The following is a 24,346-nucleotide window of genomic DNA, read 5'->3' as shown; positions in this document are numbered from 1 at the left end:
CGCTCTCTCCTGACATAGTTTGGGACTGGTAACTCACCGTTTATTAGCTTATTATGTGCACATATTGTGATTAACTTATATTCGGCTATGATGACCTTTGCCTTGTATATTTGATACATGGAGACCATTGCAGTTCAAACCGAGCATCAGTATGGGGAAGAAAGGTGATTTGAGTGCCTTTGAACGTGGCATGGTTGTTGGTGCCAGAGGTCAGAGGAGAATGGGCAGACTGGTTCGAGCTGATAGAAAGGCAACAGTGACTCAAATCGCCACCCGTTACAACCAAGGTAGGCAGAAGAGCATCTCTGAACGCACAGTACATCGAACTTTGAGGCAGATGGGCTACAGCAGCAGAAGACCACACCGGGTGCCACTCCTTTCAGCTAAGAACAGGAAACTGAGGCTACAATTTGCACAAGCTCATCGAAATTGGACAGTAGAATATTGGAAAAACATTGCCTGGTCTGATGAGTCTCGATTTCTGCTACGACATTCGGATGGTAGGGTCAGAATTTGGCGTCAACAACATGAAAGCATGGATCCAGCATGAAAGCTTGTATCAACGGTTCAGTCTGGTGGTGGTGGTGTCAAGGTGTGGGGAATATTTTCTTGGCACTCTTTGGGCCCCTTGGTACCAATTGAGCATCGTTGCAATGCCACAGCCTACCTGAGTATTGTTGCTGACAATGTCCATCTCTTTATGACCACAATGTACCCAGCATCTGATGGCTACTTTCAGCAGGATAATGCGCCATGTCATAAAGCTGGAATCATCTCAGACTGGTTTCTTGAACATGACAATGAATTCACTGTACTCAAATGGCCTCCACAGTCACCAGATCTCAATCCAATAGAGCATCTTTGGGATGTGGTGGAACGGGAGATTCGCATCATGGATGTGCAGCCGACAAATCTGCGGCAACTGTGTGATGCCATCATGTCAATATGGAGCAAAATCTCTGAGGAATGCTTCCAGCACCTTGTTGAATCTATGCCACGAAGAATTGAGGCAGTTCTGAAGGCAAAAGGGGGTCCAACCTGTTACTAGCATGGTGTACCTAATAAAGTGGCCGGTGAGTGTATATATATATATATATATATATATATATATATATATATATATATATATATATATATATAGATATAAAGAGGTGAGGCAGCACTCGGGAAAAGTTATCAACTCGGGTGCAATTCCCAGGACCTGAACCAAGGTCCATCAAAACATAGAACAGCAAAAAAATGGCAGCACTCCGAGATTTGTGGAAATCAGAAAAACGTACTCATTTATTCACACATGTGTCAAGGCTACGTTTCGGCTCCTTGCATCTGGAGCCTTTCTCAAGCAAAAGGCTTGAGAAAGGCTCCAGATGCAAGGAGCCGAAACGTAGCCTTGACACATGTGTGAATAAATGAGTACGTTTTGCTGATTTCCACAAATCTCGGAGTGCTGCCATTTTTTTGCTGTTCTATATATATATATATATATATATATATATATATATATATATATATATATATATATATATATATATATATATAGTTTACCTTATACCTTTACTGGTGCTTCCTTGTAACATTCCTTGATGGCCCCCACATATATGTAATAGCCTATTATAACATATATTGAGTGCACATACTGTATTTGTTACCATTTATAAGTCCCATACCATTGTCTGTTGGTTTACTTTGTATGTCCGAGTGAGGACTTTTTAATGGTTTTTAAACTGTGTCTATGTGTATGTATAATAAAAATTATCTTGCTGATTTTGCACATATGCATCCCTCTTTTTTCCTTTAATCTATCTGGTTCATTGGATGCAGATGAATTATCATATCCCGGCCCAACCTAGGATATGACACAATCACCCATACCTGGCATCACAAAACTCTGGGGGACATTTATCAGGGCTTCTTTGCCCTGATAAATCGCAATTGGTAGTGAAGCACCAGCAAATGAGATTATTTCCCCCTTCACAACATTTCCACACCTGCAAGTTTGCTATAATTAGCAACAGGCACTAATTAATTGCTGAAATGTATGCCAGGTAGACATAGAAATATATAGGCTTTACAGTCAGCCACCGAAGCCTCTTGATGTATCCCTCAGTGATGGGGGAGAAGGGGGCCGGTAAATTAGTCATATGCAAACAAAGGAATGCTAATGTATATCCACCTCAGAATGGGTTCTTACTGCAGGGTTCTGAGCTTGTGAACCATAACCAGGGCTGCTTTGCTTGGGGCTGTGACAGATAGCTTGGTCTGCAAAGTTTAGTTGAGCTAGGGGTTTAAAGCTGAATGTTTATATCTTGGAGTCTTGTGTTGGGGGATTGAGTAATAGACAGCCATAGTAATCAGCTGCTGGACAGTGCCCAAGAACTTCTCATTAATCTGCTCTGCTGTCATCTAGTTGCTGGATATACTGGTCTCTTGCTATATGTGATTCTCTTGCTTTATTAGTCAACTTCCTTTTTCCTAACTCCGTACCTCACCGCCACCTTGATTTTTACCTGGTTATGCTGCTTTGCTTGTTTCTGTTTATATGTCTTTCTGTTTGTCTCTCTTTGTTTGTCTGTCATCTGTTCTGAGCACATCAAAGTAGGTGTCAGGGTTCTGGATCAGTGAAACCCCTAGACCACCACAGGAGATGGTACTAGCCGACACCTGGGAACGGAATCTAAGTGGCAACTGGTCTTCACCAGAGCGGCAGGGTGCCACCAGATCATTCCACAGGAGCGACTAGCCCATGGTGGCAGCCAAGGTTGTGGTACAGAATCAGTATCCAGGCTCGAGGTCAGGTACAGGCATGTAGTCAGGGCTGGCCACAGAGATGCAAGGTCACAGGTCAGGTCCGAGGTCATAATGAGAGATCAACGGAGAGGCAGGGAACAAGGAAGGTCACGGGAACACACTGGAAAGCTTTCTCTAGGGCTAATGAGTGCAAAGATCCGGTGGGGAATGATGGGAGTTGATGGTCTTTATGGAAACCCGGAAGTGACCAGCGCAAATCAGCAGTGCGCTGGCCCTTTAAATCCTCAAGTGCTGGCCCGTGCACGCCCTATGGAGTGGTGATGTGCATGGCCTAGCCTGGACAGGATTGTGGAGAGGTAAGTGTGGGCTGGGAGGAGTGGCACAACGGAGAGGGGCATGGGTGTGCCCGCGATCCGTAACATGGATCGCAGGGGCACCCGTGACAGTAGGGACTGACACCCAGTTTCCACCTGTGGTTTAGCACAATGCCTGACAAGTAGGTAAGAACTACGCTACTGGCTAAGCTCAGGATCTGCACATCTTTCACTGCCTTGACACTATCTACATTGACAATTCAATCAGTCACAGTAAAATGTAATGAAATGTTCTTACCATAGAGAGGGGAACTATTCCCAAAATGTCTTTCTGGCTTATATATACTTCAGATAGGACCATGTCAGTTGTCGCCTTTCCAAGATACTCCAGCTGCCATGAAATTGGTTGTGTACCAGACAGGCTGCTAAAACTGGTGATCTCAAAGTTCATTTGAACAACTTCTGTGAAAAGATTGTTGCTCCTAGAAGACAAAAATATAGGAAAATCTTTACATTAGACTAGTTTAAGGTGTCTGGATATAATATTGTATTCATAATTTACTTTATTTTACACTTTTATTCAGTTAAAGTGTATTTATATCACAGAGATGAATTTTCATATCTTAGATATTATGTCAGTTAATATAAGTTCTTACACTTGACATAATTTGGAAGACTCTACATACAGTAGTAAACATCTGTGATCTAATGACCAGAAATAGAGTCAAATATTTCCTGGCAGATGTGTTGTGTCAAGAGATTTCATATGTAAATGAAAAGACATATTTATGCACACATATTGCAAAAATAATTCAATGCCCTAGAAAAACTTATGAGGGAGGTGGAGGTTGGACTAAATTTTAACATAATATTATACAGGTCTACTGTCAGTGGTTGTAAGTATTGTTGAGTGGACCTGAACAGCAAGATACACAGTGATACCAAACTCTGTGGGTTCGAGTCTCCCGTACCCAACCCTGAACTTCATTAGAAATGTTTCAACGTAAAATTTTAACAATCTTAGAACAGACTTTCCAATTTTGCACATAAAATTGCCCTTTAAAGAGATGGTCTGCTCATAGTGAGGCTATTTCCATAGAGTATAATGGGTAAAAAAAAAATCAGACAAAGAAAAAATAAAGGATGGTATTTTGGAGAAGTTTCAATGTACATTATTATAAGGGATTTTTTAACTTATACACTTTTTAGTCATATACACTTGGACAGTCTTTGGAAACATGTTCATTTCATGCATCCAGTTTGCATTGATATACAGGCAGTCCCCGAGTTACATACAAGATAGGGTCTGTAGGTTTGTTCTTAAGTTGAATTTGTATGTAAGTCGGAACTGTATATTTTATCATTGTAATCCCAGCCAGAACTTTTTTGGTGTCTGTGACAATTGGATTTTAAAAATGTTAGGTTGTCATAAGAATCAATATTAACACTGAAGCTTCATTACAGACACATTTGATAACTGTTACAGCTGATCATTGTAGCCTAGGACTAAAGCACAATAAATTACCAATATCCAGAGATCCGTTTGTAACTAGGGGTCGTATGTAAGTCGAGTGTTTTTAAGTAGGGGACCGCCTGTAGTTTGACATATTAGAAAGTCATACAATATTCTCACAGTTTAGTTTTCTTTTAGATTATGAGGGTATTAACCGTACTTCATAGCAAGACATTAAAATAATCCAGTTAGATAATGGGCTCCTGGTAAAACCACAAATTATGTTACCCCATAGTTCTCCTCTTCTCTTTATTAATAGCATCTACCTATAGTTTGATTAACAAGGGGAAAATATTTTTAGGATAAGTCTCTCAACTATGAAATTATTTTTAAAATTTTGACTTCCTTGCAGGTTGTCTAAGTTGCAGATGCATATACTGCAGGGGTCCCCAAACTACGGCCCGCGGGCCACATGCGGCCCGCTTCTATGCGGCCCCCTGTCGCATCCGGCCTCCGGCAGTCGGGCAGGAGCCTCCGTCCACCCGGACAGGAAGCTCCTGCCCGTCACTGTATAGTGCTCGATGCGACCGTTTTCGGCCACTCGAGCACTATTACTGCAGGAGGAGGAATGTGGCCGGAAAATAACCCTGGCGCACATCGCTCCATGAACCTGGATACGCGGCCGCGTGATGATGTCATCACGCGGCCGCGTACCTTTTCCTGTCCAACAGCCGCAAGAAGAAAGAAGACACGGGAGCCAGAGGTGAGTGTATGATTTTTAATTATTTTTTAAACAGCACTAAAAACATTGCGCCGACCGGGGTGACCCTAATATATGAAATAATTCATTATGGGAGCATCATATAAAATAACTAATGGTGCGTGGGGGACATATAAAATAAATAATGGTACGGGGGGGACATATAAAATAACTAATGGTGGGGGAGGGGACATATAAAATAACTAATGGTGCGGGGGGGACATAAAAAATAACTAATGGTGGGGGGTATATAAAAAAACTAATGGTGCGGGGGGGGACATATAAAATAACTAATGGTGCGGGGGGGACATATAAAATAACTAATGGTGCGGGGGGACATATAAAATAACAAATGGTGGGGGAGGGGGGTATATAAAACAACTAATGGTGCGGGGGGACGGACATATAAAATAACTAATGGTGCGGGGGGGACATATAAAATAACTAATGGTGCGGGGGGGACATATAAAATAACTAATGGTGGGGGAGTATATAAAATAACTAATGGTTGGGGCAATATATAAAATAACTAATGGTGGTGGTGGGGGGTATATAAAATAACTAATGGTGGGGGGTATATAAAATAACTAATGGTTGGGGCAATATATAAAATAACTAATGGTGGTGGTGGGGGGGTATATAAAATAACTAATGGTGGGGGGTATATAAAACAACTAATGATGTGGGGGGGACATATAAAACAACTAATGGTGCGGGGGGGGATATAAAATTACTAATGCTGGGGGGGTATATAAAATAACCAATGCTGGGGGGGTATATAAAATAACCAACGGTGGGGGGGTATATAAAATAACTAATGGTGGGGGGTATATAAAACAACAAATGGTGTGGGGGGGGGGAAATATAACTAATGGTGGGGGGTATATAAAATAACTGGTGTGGGGGAGCATAGGAAATAATTAATGGTGGGGGCAGCATATGAAATAATTAATGCTGGGGGGACATATAAAATTAATTCATTGGGCCAATATATAAAATAGTTCACAAGAGGGTGCGGTATATTAAATAATTAATTCAGGGGGGCCCAGTGTATTACGGATGCGCTATTTATCCGGCCCTCCAACGGTCTGAGAGGGACAGTGAACGGCCCCCTATGTAAAAAGTTTGGGGACCCCTGATATACTGTATCATTGGGGAGATTTATTCAGAAATGCCTGGGAGCAGGACTATTCTAGTTGCCTATGACAATCAATCAGAGGTCAGCTTTTATTTTCCCACAGCTGTCTATTAAATGAAAGATGAGCACTGATTGGTTGCCATAGCTAGAACAGTTCCTCTCTCAGGCACTTCTGATAAATCTCAGCCAATTATAGTCATTGATCATTGGTCTAATTGTCATTCTCCTGCACTGAGTCAATTAATGTTCATAGTCATCAATGATAACAAACCTGTTTTCTTGGTGTCATAAAATATAATAATTTGTATTCTTTCTACAATAACTTTGACATCAGACAAAAATGTGAATTATTCCATATGCTTAACGAAACATATTGTCATGAAAATCCATATCATATTGTTATGGCAGATGCGGCCCTGGGTATTGTCAATCTAAATATTCCCTGTTTTATATGATATGCTTTCTTTTTGGTTCCTAAATACATTGTATACACAAGCCAGTTCTTCTGAATTAGAATTCTTTCAACTGGGAGGCTTGTCCAAGATTTCCCCATGCTATAAATAAAATTATCAGCATCCTCGCCGCCCCCTTGCTTGGCGTGTTTGGCTGGTTAAGCGTACATGTTGAATGTTTTGAAGTCCATAAAACTTAAGTTCTAGATGCTATACACCATCCTTTAAAAGAAAATAAATTGTACTGTTCTGAAGCCATGAAACAGGTTGGATTGAAGCAGAAGTTAATACAAATCACTCCAAATTCTATAATCTTCTTGCGGACATCAGACGATTGATGTTACCCTTGGCATCTGAGCTGCTAGGAATGTGCTTTTTGGCTTTCAAAATGCTGCCGTTTCCTTGATTCACAGTCTCTGGAAAAGCAGATATTTTCTCAGCCTGCCATAAACAGCTTGATGCATGCATTCTGTCTATGATTGAATGCTTACATTTCTACAGGTGTTAAATATGGAAAAGGATCACCATGTTACGTTAGCTGTCTTGTGCAAACACATGGAAGAATAATCAGCTGCACTTAGAGATGAAACGTCTTTTCTAAGAGAGTTTCAAAGAACTTTAGAGAAGGAAATGTAAATGTGCATAGTGAAGCAGGGACTTCCTCCATAGCATACCAAGCGGAGGTAATCTATGTCTTTCCAGCTGTCATTGAACTACAAACCTCAGCAAGCATAGCTTTCACAGCCAAAAATCAAGACTCTTGCAAAATTAAGCTACTTGTTAATGATTGATAATTCTGATATTTTTTTTTATATAGTATTACTTTTTACATTACATTACTTTTAATAGCTTTTAGTTATATTTTTAGTTGGTACCATGTACAAGGTTCATGTAATGTTTTCATGTATATTAGTATTTTATATACTTTATATACTTGATGTATAATAATTTCTATGGTAGAAGTGTTTATATCCGAATTGTTTTAACTTAGATACTACCTGTAGAAAAGGACAAAAGGACGACGATTACTGGTTTACACCGCATTTAAAAGGCTATTGTGACAATTGCGCCGGCTTTCATGTGACACAAATCAGGGGACGTGACGTTGTACGATCCGACGGATTCGGACTGAGCGCGTGATTTAACATTTAAATTGTGTCGCAAGACAATGCACTTACATGCACCAGGAAGAAGGAGGTGAACTCCGGCGGACCTGAGCGGGGAGCGACACATGCATGAAATCGGGCGCACAATCTTAGTCCAAGATCAGGTAAGTAAATATGCCCCGTTATATTTATCAGTATATATCAGTTTTGCTATTGCATTATTTCAGGGACCTTGGGGAGAAAGCTGTGCTTTTTAGTTATATCATTTTGTGGTACATACAATTTGTAGGGAGTTACATCAATTCGAGAGTGAATCAGAGCAACAATTAGTGTTTTTGAGGTTTCATTTGTGAGAAATGAGCGGATTCTGGAGATGTTCTAAGGTGCATCCGGCAAAAGTGTCCAGCGGGCCTGCTGCCTTGGGGTTATTATAACATAACAGTCAAAAATGGAGAGATCAGGGTCCGGTTGGTTAGTAGAAGGTGGAAAGACAAGGAGTTCCGTATTGTAAGGATTAAGTTTCAAGAAGAGAGGGGACATGATTTTAGAGAAGACAAAGAAACATTAACTGGGGTTCTGCAGTATGGCAGGAGTCATATTATGTGCAGAAATATAAAGCTGGGTATCATCAGCATGGAGATGATACTAAAAACCAAATCTGATGATGGTTTGTCCAATGGGGGCAGTATAGAGGGAAAAGAAAGAAGACCTAGGACTGATCCCTGAGGAACCCCAACAGTGAGAAGAAGATGAGAAGAGAAAGATCCAGCGAAGGAGATACTGAAGGTGAGGGAGAAGGAGCTGGTGGTCCACAGTGTCAAACACTGGAGAGAGATCCAGAAGAACAAGGAGAGAATAGCGCCCTTTGGATTTAGCAGTCAGGAGATCATTGGAGACTTTAGAAGGAAAAGTTTCAGTGGAATGCATAAAGCATAAATCAGATTGTAGAGGATAAAGGAGGGAGTTAGCTGAGAGATAGCGGGTTAGTCAAGAATAAACCAGGTGTTTCAGGAGTTTGGAAATGAAAGGGAGATTAGGGACTGGTTGGTAGTTAGTAGCACTGGATGGAGCCAAGGAAGCTTTATACTTTTGTTGAAGAAGGCAACCATAGATGGTTCAGCATTTTTTTTTCTAACATCGTATTATATTGGACAAAATATACATATAATAATGTCTATTAAAAGTTTTGTGTGAAAAAGAAAAAAAAAAGAAGCAGCACTCCAGAGTCAGAATTATCACACCTATACTTAGTCAATTAATGTTAATATTCATCAATGATAACAAACCTGTTTTCTTGGCCTCATTAAATATAATAATTTGTATTCTTTCTACAATACCTCTTTCTTTTGAAAAAAGATTTATATACTCTGGAGTGCTGCGTTTTCTCTTTATTCTTATGCAGATGTGCACTAAATAACATGACTCGCTTAACCCGTTAACCAGACATGATAACTCATTCTGTAATGTAAGTGATTGGAGGTAACTGCCAACATATATATATTCATCTGCTGTTCATGTATAGTTAACCTATGTATTAATCTGCTTTTCATCAAATGGAGCCCTCTCCATATGTGGAGAATGACAGTTTTATTATGCTGCTGCCACCGGCCATAGTGAGTTCGAGCGCCAATCACACCTTTGGCGCTGCCATCTTGGACATTTTGAGCATCTTAAAGGCACCCATCTTTGTCATTCGGCATTTTCTATTAGTGTGTTGAAGACAGAGCAGTATATTCACAATATACTGCAATACAGTGAAATGAAAAAAAGTTTAAAAAAATATTTAAAAAATAAAAATTCGAATTGTCCCCCTTCCTAGAACACAAATGAAAATAACATTTCAAAAACTAGGAGGCATCATAATGATAACAATAAGCAGATAATTGTATTGGAATACTGTCCTAGGTATAATAAGACAAAAGACTAATAGAAAACAGATATTATATGTATCAGCACCAAAAAACAGAAATACAGTTTTACTACAGTATAAGGGTTAACACTATATGGTTAACCCATATTCCAGTTTGAGTTTGGGAGTGCTTTAATGTAATATCTGTTTCCATATAAATATAAATATGTAAAATATATAAAACAAGCATTACCGGCGGTGAACCCCAAAATGAAAATTGGAACCTAAGTGTTGGACACTTAGGTTCCAATTTTCATTTTGGGGTTCAACACATTTTCACCAATAAAACTTTGACTAACAAGTGGTTAAAAGGGGGTACAGTTTTCAAAATAGTATCAATGAAAATCTCATCCCATCCTGTAAACCTCACACGGCTCTGTACATCATATGGCAAAGTGTCGGGTGACATGATATGGCGACGCAAGTCATTTTTTTAATGAAGGTCTTTTAATTTTTTTTAGCCGTATTAAGATACAGTATAACTTAACTATATAAATTTGGTATCACTGTGATTGTACTGATCCAAAATATGAGGTTATCTCAACTGCACATATTGAAAGCAATAAAAATAACGACCATCAGATTATGGCACAGAATATTAAATGGAGCCACTAGAAAACACAAATTGTGTCACAGATAAAACGCTCTCATATAGCTTTGTAAACGGAAAAGTAAAAAAATTACGGGTTGTGGACAGAGCGGAGGGAAAAACGGAGATGTAATAAAAACTACTGAAAAACTTGTTCTTGAAGGTGGCTATCCAATGCTGCATCTTGAAGCACAAAAGGGGAAAGTACAGGGCTAAACTTAATTTTTATTTTGTTAATATTTTTGCCCCTTGAACTTGTGATCACTTTTAGTATATATACAGCAATATTTCAGTATTACAATATATTTTAATAATGATAATACATTTTTATTTCTATAGTGACAGCGCTTTACAAATCATGGGGGCAAATATACAAAGCAAATAAGACATTGCAAAGTGCAATTGCATGGTCATATGAAACATTAGGAGTCAGGAGCCTGCTACAACAGCTTACAATCTATGAGGATGAGGGGGAGACACATATTTGTAAAGTGCTACGGAATATGATGGCGCTATATAAATAAAGATTATTATTATTAATAAATGGTGCTTTATGAACCAGTCATCATATGTTATCTTATATATACTGTAGAGTCCAAAGTGAATAGGACTGCAGAGTAGCCGCATATCGATATCTAGTGCTTGCAGGATAATATACTGGGAGAGTGCACATGGTTGGTTGGTTAGTGAGTAGAAATTACTTGCACCTAGAGAATGTGATAGGCCTGCTTGAGAAGATGGGTTTTAAGAGCATGTTTGAAGCTTTGGTAGTTATGTATTAGTCTAATATTCCTGGGTAGTGCATTCTAGAGAATTGGTGAAGCTTGGGAGAAGTCCTGGGAGGTTTGAATTAAAGGAGTTATCCGGGTTTAAATTTTTTTTTATGGCCGGGCTGGGGAGGGATAGTTAAACATAATAAACATGGACTTACCTCCTCCGGCGCCGCCGATGTCCCGCGCCGCAGTCACTTCGTTCCGTGCCCCTGTAAACAAACAGGGGCACGGAAGCCGCGCACAGGGAGCTTCCGGTCCGCGTTGTGGACGGCTCCTCCCATCCGTCCCTATCTCTCAGCGTTGTAAGCGCTGGGAGATGGTGCGCATGGGAGCATCCGGCCGGCCGGAAGCTCCCTGTGCGCACTGTTACTGAAACCGGCGCACGGAGAAGACGGGCCGCGGCGCGGGACATCGGCAGCACCGGAGGAGGTAAGTACATGTTTATTATGTTTAAATAGCCCTCCCCAGCCTGGCCATAAAAAAATTTTTTAACCCGGATAACCCCTTTAAAGATTACAATTATCTTAGATCACTGGAACATCGAAGAACAGGTTGGGCAATAGACTGAGATTAGAAAGGAGAGGAATACAATGCCTTGTGAGTCTGTCTTTGCACTATTTGTCATTCTAGTACACTACGCTAATCTAATAGCTATCTAACATTATATTTTAATTAGGTTTATTTAAATATTTGGGTAACTGAAAATTCATAAATGTATTGTGCCTAAAGTCGCTGATGAAGATAGAAAAAATAAAGGGGCCCAATGATCTCTGAGCCCTCAGAGCATCAGAGATTAATAACCCAGTACGGAGAATTCCACTTGTAGTCAGGAAATTATTTTTTCAGCTCCCACTTACATTGTATACATTGTGCACTGCCTGAAAATCTAAGAAATCGTGGTCAAAGATTTGTTCCTCCCCTGTGAGCTCTACAAGAATGTACTTTAAAAAGTGAGATGCAGTCATTATCATTTTTACTTGCCAGGCGAAGATAAATTGCTGACGTTACTGCGTGGCCGTAGAATACAGATAAACACAATTCTTTTACTAGCAAGCAGAGGAACAAACATGAACTGGATATATTGTCCTCTAAGCCACAATTACATGAAGCCTTCTATTCAATACGCATTGGCGCAGATACAAATAGTTTTTCTAATTACTCTTTTATTAAGTTTTACAGTTATTTTTATGCACTGGCACATTAAGTCCAAGGACTTCATAAATTACAAGATAAAAAATTTACATGAAAAAAAGGCCTCTGTTTCTGTTAAAAGAAATCTAATATGTTTATTTTACTAGTCTACATGTGGGTAAACAGAGGCTGAATATAAGAATATATTTATGAGATCTGATAAACCAGGAAATATGGGTTTCATCGCCATGTTAAAGGGGTATTTCCATGAAGACAAGATTCTTAAATATACTCAGGATAACAAAATAACATATTCTCTCATTCACTGTTATTAACAAAAATACAGGATTTCACAGATATAATTCCAACCTGTCTCTATGAGTCCTGGTGTATACAATTTCAGTTGCCACTGGATCTGACCGTTAATCTACTGACTTTAGGGTCGAGCAGGACAGATTCTTCTCATGAATAGATTCTCCTGCAGTGTCTCTGCATCACCCCTCCATTCCAACACAAACTCAAACACACACACACACAGATTCTCACGCTTCCTGCTGGTAAACCACAAAACAACAGCCTGAGGAGAGCAAATCTACAAGCTACAGGCAAGATAAAATCTATATATCAGGGGAAGGCGGTACAGCAAAGCTGACTGTGTGTGATATACCTGAGTTAGCAGAGCTGACAGTTTTTGTCATAGCTCAGAAGTAGCAGAGCTGGAGAGTGTCATTGTGTGTTATATGCCTCTCATGAAACTCATCTCTCATCTCTGATCTGTCTCATCTCTTTTTCTCTGTGTCAGATACAAGTGAATGTTCAGAAGCTAAATAAATGTGTAGATAAACCTGGACCCTGATAATGTAACCAGATTGTTGGCACACAGGGATCATGAGGTTTATCTTTAAAGAGTCAAAACCCACACTCTAGAATTTTACACTGACCCCCACTTATTTATTTGAACTAAAACTGCAATAAAACTGAGTACAATTATTAAGTATTTGGGTATAAATTCAGTTTATTGGGTAAACATCACTAGGAGGTTAAAATTTGAGGACTTTATTTCATGGGCAAACCCCCTTAAATTGACAAAAGCAATTGTCAATGATCTCCCGCTGCTAATGTTATAAAGCTTTCTAGCCCCCTATCAGTCTCTATACCCTGACCTCCAGCTATGGCCAACCAACATGGATATGTGATGGCTGCAGCCAATTACCATACTGGCCAGAGCTAAAGCCTTGGTTTTGTTGATAGGCCAATGTCAAAGACATTGCCATGTCTGCAGTTGTCACATTTACATTTAAGGTCACAGAACATACAAGGAGGGCTTTATTGAAAAGCTATCCATTCTGGCTCACGGTGGGTTGGTCAATGGGTTAAGAGATATAGACCAGTTTTTATAAAATAAAGGAGATAGGCACAGATTAACCCTATTTTATAAGATACTTACATAACATTGTAAAACTGCTTCAGATCCCTACTCTATCTTCCTCTAGTACTAGTTTTGATCCAAAGGTATTTTGTTCTATCCAGGCCATAGTAAAATAGATAAACATTATATTCATTACAAGTATAAATGTTTGCAAAAAATTCCTCTGGTAGTGGAACATTATATTTATCCATAGTGATAGGTTCTTTTATCACAATATAAGAAGAGCCTTAATTGCTAATTTCTATAGAATAAAAATGATTCCTGTCATGTAATGATCATATAGGTGGACGGCTTGTACCGATACAGCACCGATACAGTATAAAGTTATTTCTTGTATGAAGCCAAGATTCTGTTGATCATGGCATGAGTTTATTCTGTAGAAATAAGCACTGATGGTTCCTTTTGAATGACTGCAAGTGGAGATTTTAAGACACAAAGGGAATTAAAATGGTAAATATATTCAAAATTACAGACCTCACTGTGTCTGGGAAGCACAATATTGTTCATGACTTTTATAGTGACATAATGACTTACTATTTTATAAAATTCTGACCTGAGCTTTTGGTTCATTTTCTAGTTTATATTGCCATGTAAGGGTGATATACAGCCTGAGAAATCATTACCATATGTGCTAGATCGGCAGGCCAGCTACGCTATTATTATTTTTTATTGTTGTCCAATAGTATTGATGTTGAGTTCTCATTAATGCAAATATAATTACGTTTTGCAATTACCCAAGACAGTAAAAAGGATTTTATTTTTCTCATTATAATGCTATGTACTCTCCAGTGGCGATATAAACACACAGTCTGAGCTTGTTTAAATGATGGAAGAGTCCTACTAAATACTTAAATAAAGTGAATGAACTGTTTTGTTTTTAACTGTACTTATTATGTATCAGCTCTCACAATGCCATCAATTATGTATATGGAATATTGCAAAACAGAAGCCGGGGTCATTATTCAAAGTCACTGTCAACTCTATGCCAGCAAAGCAAGCAAAATGTATCGAGAAATTTATCAAGAAAAACATTGATTTTTGAGTAAATGGTAAATAATTAGGTCATGTGCAAAATATATGGGGTGGATTATAGAGAAATGAAAAACAAACAAAAATCGGAAATCATTTTTCAGAAAATCGCTGAGAAGAATCCTGCAGGTTTCATATTGGACTTACATCAGTACTTTCATAGTGAGGGTTAATTAGATAATTGCTTTGGAAAGGCTTAGTGAAGGTTAATTAAGTGCATCCATCCCAAGAATCTTTAGTTGGGCAGGTTATAGACATATGCGCCTCTGCATGTAGTGTAGCAAGGTGCAATGTGTGAACACAGCCTTAGTTCGAATGTATGTAAAGTGAAATGTATATAAAATTGTTGTATGTAATCATATACCTAAGTGTGAAACATGTACGTATTTGTATTGTTATGGATTTATTCAAATTACTAATATGATCCCATATATTCACTTTTAGGTAGGTGGACATGAATCAAATCATGTTCATGTCTTATTTTTGAACATGTTGAGTATATATATATACCAAGAAAGCTCTCAGCATATATGCTGAACGTTTCCATGCCATACATATACCAACAGATGAAGGCCTTTTTGGCCTCTGCTTGCTGAGTATATGTAGCGTCCAGCAGGAAACACTGAATGGAATAGTGTAGACTATGCTTTTCCATCCTGCTTCCTGCTGGAAAAAAAGTATATGTTTAGCTTAATGGTGCAGTATGGAACCCATTTGTTGCTTCTACTGAATGTACTATGGATGCTCCTTGGTTGAAGTAGCTCTTCAAATATGGTCAATAAGGAGACTTCCTGGACTTCATGCGCAGCAAATAATTGTTTGCTGCTAATGTTCACTCCTGGAGGGGTAAGTGTCCGCCGTGATGCCCAGTATATTGGCAAATTGCAATGTACATGGGAGGTTAAACACTATGGTTTGGGGCCCAATCTATCTGGTTATGTCTCTGCAAGAATCAATTTATGTTCACTAGAAGTAAGGTCTGTGACATGTGACAGGTCAGTATGCTGTGCTGTGATAAGTCAGTATTACCTATAAAGTTACCATCTATGAAAATACTGTATGTCAAGGCAATAATAGAGAACTAAGATGCCCTTATAGAAATTGTTAGGGTCTAATAATCTAATCATACACATAAGAATGTTAACAAAAAGGACAAGCTACAGCTTGTATATGAAAGGTGGTCCAGAGAATGTACACCTAGAAATCTAACATACTGAGAGCAAAAAAGTTTTCTAAGGGAAATGTAAATACACATTTGGAAACATTTTCTGTGATGTGATTCTGTGGTTTGTAAACAAGTGAATCCCCTTGTCTATTATTATAGAAATCACTGGTCTTTGCAACAGAATTCTGCATAACCAGTGATGTATCAAATGTGTCTTTGCTTCCGCATGTGCTATTTGTGATATGTCCTGTGCTTCAGTGATTATGAAAGACTTACCCAACAAAAACTAAGCAACCCTTTAATGCCCGGTGTTCTTGCTGTCTTGCTAAAATATGAAGTAGGTTAACATTACTGAATGTTAAATTCTTGTTCTGTGTATTGCCCAGCCATAATCTAATAATAATAATTCATTTATTTATATAGCGCACACAGATTACGCAGCACTGCACAAAGCATGAGAAATTGGTCCCTGTCCCTATGGGGCTCACAATCTAATCATCCTAACAGTATGTTTTGGAGTGTGGGAGGAAACCGGAGGACCTGGAGGAAACCCACGCAAACACAGAGAGAACATACAAACTCTTTGCAGATGTTGACCTGGGTCGGACTTGAACCCAGAACTCCAGCGCTGCAAGGCAAAAATGCTACTCACTTAGCCCCCATGCTGCCAACATTGTCACATATATTGTCACAATTATACTCTCATTTATATAAGCTTCATATAGTAAATGAATTTTTACATAGCACTACTAAGACCTAATGTTTGCCATATCCTTCTCTGCTTCAGTTTCTGACTCATTTAGAAAAATGAGACAATGTGACTTATAGCACAGGAATTGCTCCTAAAATATATATATATATATATATATATATATATATATATATATATATATACTCTATATATATATATACTCTAATGGGCTTAAAGACAAGAGACAATAAGAAAGTGTATTACAATCATTACAAAGAATATTACAATAGATTGGCAATCAACATGCCTGTACTAGAATAAGTCATACCAACTCATTAGGAACCTGCAAGAACGGATATATCTTTGCAATGAATGTCACTGACATGTAAGATCTTAGAGATGGGAGTGAGCAAGAGTTAGAATTACTAGGATAGAATCAGCTTCACCATCTCCATTAGAAGCCTCATACGGAAAGTCACACCTTGTGGAATCTGTAACAGAAAAATAGATTTATGTCCTGAAGCTTTAAAAGAACACAAAAGGGGTGTTCCACACTGACAAACAACAAAAAACCTATCCACAATATAGGTGATAAGTGGCTATTCATTGATGGTTCCTTTGCTGGGTACCCATCAATCTTAAGAACATGGGTCACATGCTACTGCTCCACTGAAATGAAAGGGTTGATTAGAACATTTCCCACAGTTCAGAAGAGACTGAATGTAGTGACAGTGACTATTCAAGTAGTTAAAGGACATGTGTAATATAGACAATCCACCTCAGTATGATCCACCTCATAGATCATATTTACATCAGAGAATGGAGATCATGCCATTGGCTAGAACATAGAAAATGTAGTAATGCAAATACCCTGCAGTAGAAAGGTAACAATAATATAATTCTGAGAGATTTTGCTAAGTACAAAACAGATTATAAAATAGTGTATAGTGTTTGCCATGCGCATTGTCACTCTTCTACATTGGCTGCCTTTGGAGTTGGAAAGGGGCGATTTTTAAATGGATTTGGCTAAAATTGAAGTTGCAATTCTTAGAAAAACGGCAGCATTCCAGCCAATTCAAAAGTGCAAAAATAAAGGTGCTTTTCTTGACATGTATCAAGCCTTGAGATAGGCTCTTTAGGAGCAGGAACGTGGATGGACACATGGCAATAAAGGCAATAAAGTTTTTGCTTTGAAATTGCTGGAGTGCTACCATTTTTTCTATGTTTTATTGTTGGGTGGACCTTGTCATGATGCTGGACCTGTATCCTATTGGAACTTTTTGCATATTGTGCTGCTCCTTTTTACTCATCTACCCATCTATTTATCTTAAAAAAATACTTTTTGGACGTCTTTAGAAATTAAAGAATGCCACTGATTTTGTTAAAGTTAGCCCTTTTTGTAATGTCTAAGGCAGTGATTTTCAACCTTTTTTGAGTCGCGGCACACTTTTTATACTTAGAAAATCCTGGGGCACACCACCAACCAAAGTAGCACAAAATGACACTAAAACAGTCATATTATACATATAGTTAATAATCTAGATTCTAAATTTATTTTACTCACTCAGTGTGAAAACCTGGGCCTGTTTCGATAAACACAAAAGGGATATCCTGGCAGGAATGGTGGAAAGACACACACAAAGCTCTTCCTCAACAGTTCTCAGTTTCTCCCTGTTTTTAGTATATGGTGCTGATTATTATGTGGTTCATGTACTGCAAAATAAAGGGGTACAATGAGAAGTACTATGGCCATGAGGCCAGAGGACAAGTGCCAGCTCATATACTCAGCATATGAGCTGGTACTTGTAGTACTCCAGCCTCATGACTGTAGTATTTCTCATTTTACATTTCTCATTGTTATATGCAGTATACTGCTGGAGTACTAAAAGTACCAGCTCATATGCTGAGTATTCTGCCAACAGTTCATATACTCAGGCAAAAGCTCATATAGTCAGCATTATTGGTGGGCATTACCTTGGCGGTGGGCAAATGCGAGAGTCTCTCCGCTCTCAGGATGATGCGCCGGCCTCGGTGACGTCATTTTGTCACGCGAGGTTCAAAGCTTGTGCATGTGTTATTGTAAGAAGCCATGACTGCGCATCGCTGCACATTGCCGGGAAACAAAACAGAGGGGGCACCATAGTTTGGGGAACTTTCCCCGCGGCACACCCGACCATGTGTCACGGCACACTAGTGTGCCACGGCACACTGGTTGAAAATCACTGGTCTAAGGTATCAGAGTTAGTGTAACTCTTTGAAAGTCAGCTTGAAAAATGAATTGGATAAAATGGATTTTTACTGTCTTGCCATTTCTAGGGTAAGCAGCTATGCTGTATATCATCAGATTTTTTACAAGCTTTTGGAGGTTAATTATAAGGTTAATAAAAAAAATTATTCTACATAACACAACATGAGAATTATGTGTTTTGTTCATAAGAAGATAACCATCAAGGATATAGAATAATGACCAGCCGGTGACAACTTTTTGTAAGAAGGGTTGTTAAAGCACGGGTTCAGGAAATTGATAGTCACCTATGGAAAGAAAATGGATACAACAGTAAAGTCAAAGCAATCATTTGGTCTTCAATGTACTGTATGTGCTACGTTCTTCAGGCTGCATTCACTCTCTGCTTGAATTGTTTAGAAATGCAATTCGACTGCAGCAATAAGCAGTTTCTACTGTAAAAATATATGTGTTTACACTTAACCACCTGAGATCGGGAATGAGCACCCCGTGTTTAACATGTAAAATCATGTAAATGCAGCCTCATAATAGTTCATAATAGCCTGAATAATTGAGACCTTGAATAAAAAAAAAACTCACTCTGTTATTTCCATACCCTTTAAGTTAAAAATGATATATTTTTTTGTATCAGTTAACCACTTTAAATAATAACCTCTTATGCGACGTCAGGCTATTAGTGCATATTTTTCATGTGCCATCCAGTATTCCATGCCATGATGTCCTCCATTAGTAATGTAAGTCTTCCAGAACTACAAAGGTTATTTTTTATATATAAGTACAACTGCAGGAACATTTCGGAGAACAAAGAAAAAATATTGTAGAAACTATTTGATTCTACTGAGAGAAGATTTTTTGCCATTTATTCCTTCACAGAAATCAATTCTCTCTAACTTGGTGGAAAGTAAGTGTCCTCAAAGATCCCCTCCTACCAAGGTTATTATCCTGCCCACATTATTTTTATAGAATCATTCCTCAACAAAGTCTATTTTTCCGAGTCACACAATGTACACAGGTGTTGTGTCTACTGTAGTAAAAATAGCAGTACTATATCCTTTTAGAACGCTCCTCATCTAAAACAAAGTGATGAAACCTTTTATCTACACCAACATTTTTTTTACTAGTCAACAATAAGGGTCGAGGGTCCTGTCATGTCATCAATTTTTCTTTTTGTCATAGAAACTCTCTTGACATGATATCAGCCCTTGCATGCTCTCTTACCCTTGAATCAAACATATTGATCTTGTCTCAGAGGCTAATGTTGCAGAGAACAGACAGATCCATCTGCTGGGAATTACTTACAATACACTTACAGAGGAAGTTATATCCATGCGTAAACACCCTATAGTGTGTTAAATGTGAACAGAGTGTTGAGATAGAGATGTCAATGTCTAAATATCCAAAGATTGAGTTCATAAAGACTTTAAAACTAGATAAGATTTACTTGCATATATTGGGGGTATCAATGCTTGTACCTGCATACAAACCTTGAGAAAATTGCAATTTCTGGCCAAATTTTTTGTCCAAGTGATCTTGGAAGGGCGTGCATGCTGCATAGAGGGGACTAACTACAGCCAGTGCCCATTCCTGGAGCAGGTTATAGCACAATTATATGCCAGGCAGGACCTGGTGCAGAATTGCATAGCTGGAAGTTCAGGCTCCGGAAAGAGATCGGAGCCTGTTGATATATCTAGCAGGCGAAAGGGGTAAAGGGAATGATGCACCCAAGCTTGATACACCTAGCCCATCATTTCCTCTGTCACTGATATAAAATTGTTGTAAATAAAGTTATAGCGCACTGCCATTGAACCATTTTGACCATGTTGATTATAAAGCACCAACAGTTGCACAACTTTGTACAGAGATTACATAGATTGAACTCTTACTCCTTTGGCATAAAAAAACCTCACAAGTTACTGAAGCTAGAACCATACACATATCTACAGGTAGACTTTGTTTTTAGAGTCAATGCCTACTAGATACAGTGCCTACAAGTAGTATTCAACCCCCTGCAGATTTAGCAGGTTTGATAAGAAGCAAATAAGTTAGAGCCTTCAAACTTCAAACACGAGCAGGATTTATTAACAGATGCATAAATCTTACAAACCAAAAAGTTATGTTGCTCAGTTAAATTTTAATACATTTTAAACATAAAAGTGTGGGTCAATTAGTATTCAACCCCTCAAACCACCGGAATTCTGTTTGGTTCCCCTAAAGTATTTCAGTAGTAGTAAAGTAGTTCAGGCACAAAGAACAAGGAGCTTCACATGTTTGGATTAATTATCTGTTTTTCCAGCCTTTTCTGACTATTTAAGACCCTCCCCAAACTTGTGAACAGCACTCATACATGGTCAACATTGGAAAGACAAAGGAGCATTCCAAGGCCATTAGAGACAAGATCGTGGAGGGTCACAAGGCTGGCAAGGGGTACAAAACCCATTCCAAGGAGTTGGGCCTACCTGTCTCCACTGTTGGGAGCATCATCCGGAAGTGGAAGGCTTATGGAACTACTGTTAGCCTTCCACGGCCTGGACAGCCTTTGAAAGTTTCCTCCCGTGTCGAGGTCAGGCTTGTCCGAAGAGTCAAGGCTAACCCAAGGACAACAAGGAAGGAGCTCCGGGAAGATCTCATGGCAGTTGGGGACATTGGTTTCAGTCAATACCATAAGTAACGTACTCCACCGCAATGGTCTCCGTTCCAGACGAGCACGTATGGTACCTTTTACTTTCAAAGCGTCATGTCAAGGCTCATTTACAGTTTGCTCATGATCACTTGGAGGACTCTGAGACAGACTGGTTCAAGGTTCTCTGGTCTGATGAGACCAAGATCGAGATCTTTGGTGCCAACCACACACGTGACGTTTGGAGACTGGATGGCACTGCATACGACTCCAAGAATACCATTCCTACAGTCAAGCATGGTGGTGGCAGCATCATGCTGTGGGGCTGCTTCTCAGCCAAGGGGCCTGGCCATCTGGTCCGCATCCATGGGAAGATGGATAGCACGGCCTACTTGGAGATTTTGGCCAAGAACCTCCGCTCCTCCATCAAGGATCTTAAGATGCGTCGTCATTTCATCTTCCAACAAGACAGCGACCTAAAGCACACAGCCAAGAAAACCAAGGCCTGGTTCAAGAGGGGAAAAAATCAAGGTGTTGCAGTGGCCTAGTCAGTCTGCTGACCTCAACCCAATTGAAAACTTGTGGAAGGAGCTCAAGATTAAAGTCCACATGAGACACCCAAAGAACCTAGATAACTTGGAGAAGATCTGCATGGAGGAGTGGGCCAAGATAACTCCAGAGACCTGTGCCGGCCTGATCAGGTCTTATAAAAGACGATTATTAGCTGTAATTGCAAACAAGGGTTATTCCACAAAATATTAAACCTAGGGGTTGAATAATAATTGACCCATACTTTTATGTTTATGTTAATTTATTAAAATATAACTAAGCAACATAACTTTTTGGTTTGTAACATTTATGCATCTGTTAATAAATCCTGCTCTAGTTTGAAGGCTCTAACTTATTTGCTTCTTATCAAACCTGCTAAATCTGCAGGGGGTTTAATACTACTTGTAGGCACTGTATAGGAATGAAGGAGGCCAACTAGTAAATCAAATTTGCATGGGTTAAAGTAACCCACAAATTGTCTTATCACGAAGAACACAGAGCATTATAGTTTATGGTATATGGAACTGCAAAGCCACAGACTAGAGATTCAACTCCTGTGTTACAGTCTACTATTGCCTTATGAGCACCAGAACTGGCCTATGACCTGGGGAAGGTGGTCTGATATGATTACGTTACATTTAACATCAAGTTAATGGCTAGGTGCATGCACGTGCGTTGCTTGGCTGGGCATGAGATGCCTCCAGCATGCACTATGGGAAGAGGGCACATCTCGATTTGTAGTAAGATGCTTAGGACAATGTTCTTCTTATGGATCATTCGTCGTGGAATTCATGCTGATAGTACTTTGAGGGTGCAAACTAAATGGTGCAGCTTTGATGTGATTGTAATGTGCCAGAGATGTGACTGTGTTGCAGCCAGCCACATCAATGATTACGGTATTTAGCAATACATAAAAATGTTAATAAATAATATTTCCAAGAATTATGGTCACAATTACTTATGATGCGACTGCTCACAACAGAAAACCCGATGTCTGTATGATGAGAGCTCACTCTGTGAGACTCCTTCATATATTCTTAACAGCTCCATGACGTACAGGTACATCATGGAATGTTAAGGAGTTAAAGTAAGAAACTAATTTTGAAAACTGAACACAGAGTGCTGCACTTGGCTATCTTCTGCACTCACATAGTTGTAAATGAAGTAGCAGGTTGTATGCCTGTCCTGCTGCTACACCAATTATTGAGAAAAGAATCTCCATTCTCTGGATCACTGGGAGCTGTTCTCGTGATCGTGGGGGTTCCAACGGTTGGATCCAAACAACCTCTCATGGACAGGCACCAACTTAAAAACTTGGGACAATTTCTTCAATCAATCCAAAGTTAATTATTACAATAAAATTATTGGTTAGATTTATTTTACTATATTAGATTTGTCCTTATCTGTACACTAGATAATTCTTTCCTAAAATGCTAAATTATCCTTTTAATCCAAAATACGGTACTGAGCAATCTATTTTCTCTGAACACATGTACAAGAAGTAACAAACATTGCAGGACACCAGTCTGTATACATGTATACATAATTCATAACGAAGGAAACCTGCAGCCTTCATCAAACTAGAAAACCCTAAAAGGCAATTTTAGTTTAGAAATATCTGAAAGTGAATTGTTTATCTAAATAATTACATTAATTAATAATTAATTACATTATCTTAATTAATCATTAAGTAATTCTGAAGCATCATTTCATATAATTCTGTGTTGCAGCATTTATTATTTCCTCCTAGAAAGCTATGATTAAAATTAACAATTGGACTTTACCACAGCCTGCACAGATATATAGATAGATAGATAGATAGATAGATAGATAGATAGATAGATAGATAGATAGATAGATAGATAGATAGATAGATAGATTGTGGAACAACACTCCCCCAACATATGAAAAGAAAGGAAACTATACACCTCTTTTCACATTTCAAAAAAATGCTGATACAAATTCAAGTCACCGTGGTATTTTTAGCCTTTCAGTTCTTTGTTTGCCCGGGCATAAAAATTACATCAATACTTATCATTGTGGTGTTATACTGCACTTGAGAAAAAAATGTACGACTTCAGAGAATATCAAGTCAACTGAAATGATTCACACAATGAAATGCCTTAATACTTCTGAATGCAAATTGATTTTGAAACATCTCGGTTAATATTACACTTGATAAACACAAAGCACAAGACTTTGCTCTATTACCTTTGAATAGATAGCGCTTTTCTTTCGCCAACCATTT

At 38.8% G+C, this 24,346-nt stretch overlaps 1 protein-coding gene across 2 annotated transcripts in view; it reads right to left on the bottom strand.

Annotated features, from left to right (window-relative positions):
* TMEM132C (transmembrane protein 132C) overlaps nucleotides 1–24,346 on the bottom strand; it is a 382,503-nt gene that overhangs the window by 81,460 nt on the left and 276,697 nt on the right. For both annotated transcript variants that reach the window (XM_072144366.1, XM_072144367.1), the window contains one exon: nucleotides 3,361–3,544. In XM_072144366.1, coding sequence (XP_072000467.1) covers nucleotides 3,361–3,544 — 184 coding nt within the window. The remainder of the gene's footprint in view (nucleotides 1–3,360; nucleotides 3,545–24,346) is intronic.

The sequence above is a fragment of the Engystomops pustulosus genome, chromosome 1 (genome assembly GCF_040894005.1).
Source record: "Engystomops pustulosus chromosome 1, aEngPut4.maternal, whole genome shotgun sequence".
NCBI classification, from domain to species: domain Eukaryota; kingdom Metazoa; phylum Chordata; class Amphibia; order Anura; family Leptodactylidae; genus Engystomops; species Engystomops pustulosus.
This window is presented reverse-complemented; position numbering and strand designations above follow the sequence as displayed.